The sequence below is a fragment of the Manis javanica genome, chromosome 1 (genome assembly GCF_040802235.1).
Source record: "Manis javanica isolate MJ-LG chromosome 1, MJ_LKY, whole genome shotgun sequence".
NCBI classification, from domain to species: Eukaryota; Metazoa; Chordata; class Mammalia; order Pholidota; family Manidae; genus Manis; species Manis javanica.
The window spans coordinates 206,644,401-206,646,850 of record NC_133156.1 but is presented as its reverse complement, the minus strand read 5'-3'; the positions used below and the strand labels follow the sequence as shown (position 1 = coordinate 206,646,850).

General features: G+C 39.2%; 1 protein-coding gene across 2 annotated transcripts in view; it reads left to right on the top strand.

Moving 5' to 3' along the window:
- CAMKMT (calmodulin-lysine N-methyltransferase) overlaps positions 1–1,698 on the top strand; it is a 422,349-nt gene extending 420,651 nt beyond the window's left edge. For both annotated transcript variants that reach the window (XM_073213707.1, XM_036990835.2), the window contains one exon: positions 1,326–1,698. In XM_073213707.1, the coding sequence (XP_073069808.1) occupies positions 1,326–1,403 (78 nt within the window). In that variant the 3' untranslated portion in view covers positions 1,404–1,698. The remainder of the gene's footprint in view (positions 1–1,325) is intronic.
- Positions 1,699–2,450: the final 752 nt, after the last annotated feature.

Here is a 2,450-nt window from a genome sequence, read left to right as displayed (position 1 = left end):
AGTGGGTAGGTCCCGGTGAGTGGGTTTGGATTGGGAAGTTTGTGAAACCATTTTCTTGGCTTTTATTATTATTGTTGTTGTTGTTGTTATTTTAGAGTGATGCTGAGGGACCTTGGGTTTAGGATTAACACTGTCACTACTGTGGTGGCAACAAAAGTCCATGGGGATCTTTCTAACCAACTAATCATCTGTAAACAAAACAAACTCCATCTAAGAAAACAGAATGAAGTTACTTCCATGACTGTACCCTAATCAGTTCTTAGGAGAATGGATTAGGATGTAAAGATGGGGTTGTCTTGCTGTTCCCAGTTGCGAAAGGAAAAGCAGGCTCACTGCTTCTGCCCTTAATGGTGAGGGCATGTACAGTTCGGGAATATGATTTAGAAGAAACATGTACTTTGAAAAGATTAAAATTAAAATGCCCCAGACCTACTAATCCAGGAAGGTGTCATGTTAGAGCCATTCCTTCAGCTTCAGGGTTGGGTGGAGGGTGGGTATCTGATTTGAAACAATAAAGGAGTTGATTCCATGTATAATTAAAGAAGTACTTATTTCTGATCCTTATAAACTAAAAAATGAATTAACAATTGGCTCAGAAACACCAATTTCAAAAATACTAATTTCTTTTATAAACAAAAAATTGTTGTTTGCTAAAATAGACATAAATATGACTGTCAAAATTATTCTAGCTGAATGAGGAAAAGTATACTTTGTATTTGACAACTCTGTTTGGATTTTAAAATCTATCATGGAGAGGCCTGGGAACTTCACCGGAGTAGTATTGAAGCTTGATGCTCTAATTGTTGGAATATGTTTTCCTCCTTAGAGAAAATAATTTTTGAACTACTTATCATTGATTTTAAAACCCTTAAAAAACAGCTTAGAGCCTTTGAAATGTCTTAGGCCCCAAATCCTTTCCCTTGGGCCCAGGAGTTGCCACCATCTCCAACTGGTCTGAAATGCCTGCCCGCTTGATTCCTGGGGCCCTGGCAGGGGGCAGAGAGGACGAAGAGCAGAAACTTCTACGTAAATGACTGGTCTGGTGAAGGTGAACCCCTGGCTCTCCCTGCACTGAGGTGCCTCACAGTTTACAGGGATCACAAATACAGTTCGGCTGTTTATGGACAAACAGTCCTCTGCAAAATAGTCCCAACTTGGTTACCATGTCAGTGACACTGAACTACTCTGAGTTGCTTTTTTGTGATTTATTTTCCCAGGGCAGTAAATGTAGGTAAGAAGTCTTTATTATACTCAACATTAAAATCAACTTGTAAAAATTCCTAATCTGAGTCTTCTTCCCTTTTTTGTTATTCTGTTGTTTTCAGTTGAAAAAGGAAACACAGGATGTATATGAAGAAAATCTTCATTACCCACTTCTGCTTATTTTAACCAAAAATGGATAGAAGATGAAGCTGCTCAAAAGATGAAGAAAACGCCAGTGCACAGGGACTATTTTCACACAGATGGAAATCTGGAACAGGCATAATATGCAGCAAGCCATCGGCTTCCTCGGATTTGCTGGCCCCCAGAACTCAGGCCCCACCACCTCTGTGACAGTCCACGTGTGGGTTACAAGCCCACCTGTCCTCACCCACATCATTCCCCAGCCATCCTGGATTCCTCTTTTTTTTTTCACTTTGCTTGTTGCTCTTCCTGTACCAAACCTTTGTCTTTAAATAAAAGCTATAAACAGCCTGAGATTTGAATTGGATTTGTGAGCAACATAAGTATTTTTCCCTTTAATTGAAACAGAATTTCTTTTAGTGATTGCCACCCCCCTTTTAAAAAAATATATTGATCTTTGTTTTATTTTGGTGATGGTACTTTTTAATCTGTAAACACAGCAAACATGATACTTTCCTAGGTTAAAAAAAAGGGGGGTGCACATCTTTCTGTTCATCCTCAAATTAATTATAATAAATCTGCCATCTTTTTTTCTGGCTCTCTTGCTCATTCTCTTTTTCCTTTTAAACAGGATGTGTTTTTTTCCCTCTAGATGTATAAGAAATGACTACATCAGCCCAAAGCCTCATAAACTGACCGTTTGTCCTCTGGACACAATAGCGTGGCCAGCCCTCTGCTCCTCCTCTCCAATTATGTGTGATTAGTCTCAATGTGTTGTGTCAAGGAGGAGGAGTGTGCTGAGTGCTTATTATCTGTTTAGGTACAAGAAGAGCACATTTAGGCTCTGACTATGAATGAAAAGCGAGCCTGTATCAGGGCTCCAATCTAACTGCTGCTGTTCTCCAGGCCTCTTTCAAAATAGGTCCTCCCGGAGAAATTTTTGAATAAACGGTTGGTAAACTGGATTGCAACCAGGGGGAGTTTTTAAGAATTCAATCACAGTTATCTCATTTAAAGTCAGCATATATTGTTATATGCTGTGATTCAAGTGTGTGGTAAACATTTAATAGGTGCTACCTAGGATTAAGAGAAAATGACTTTTCTGC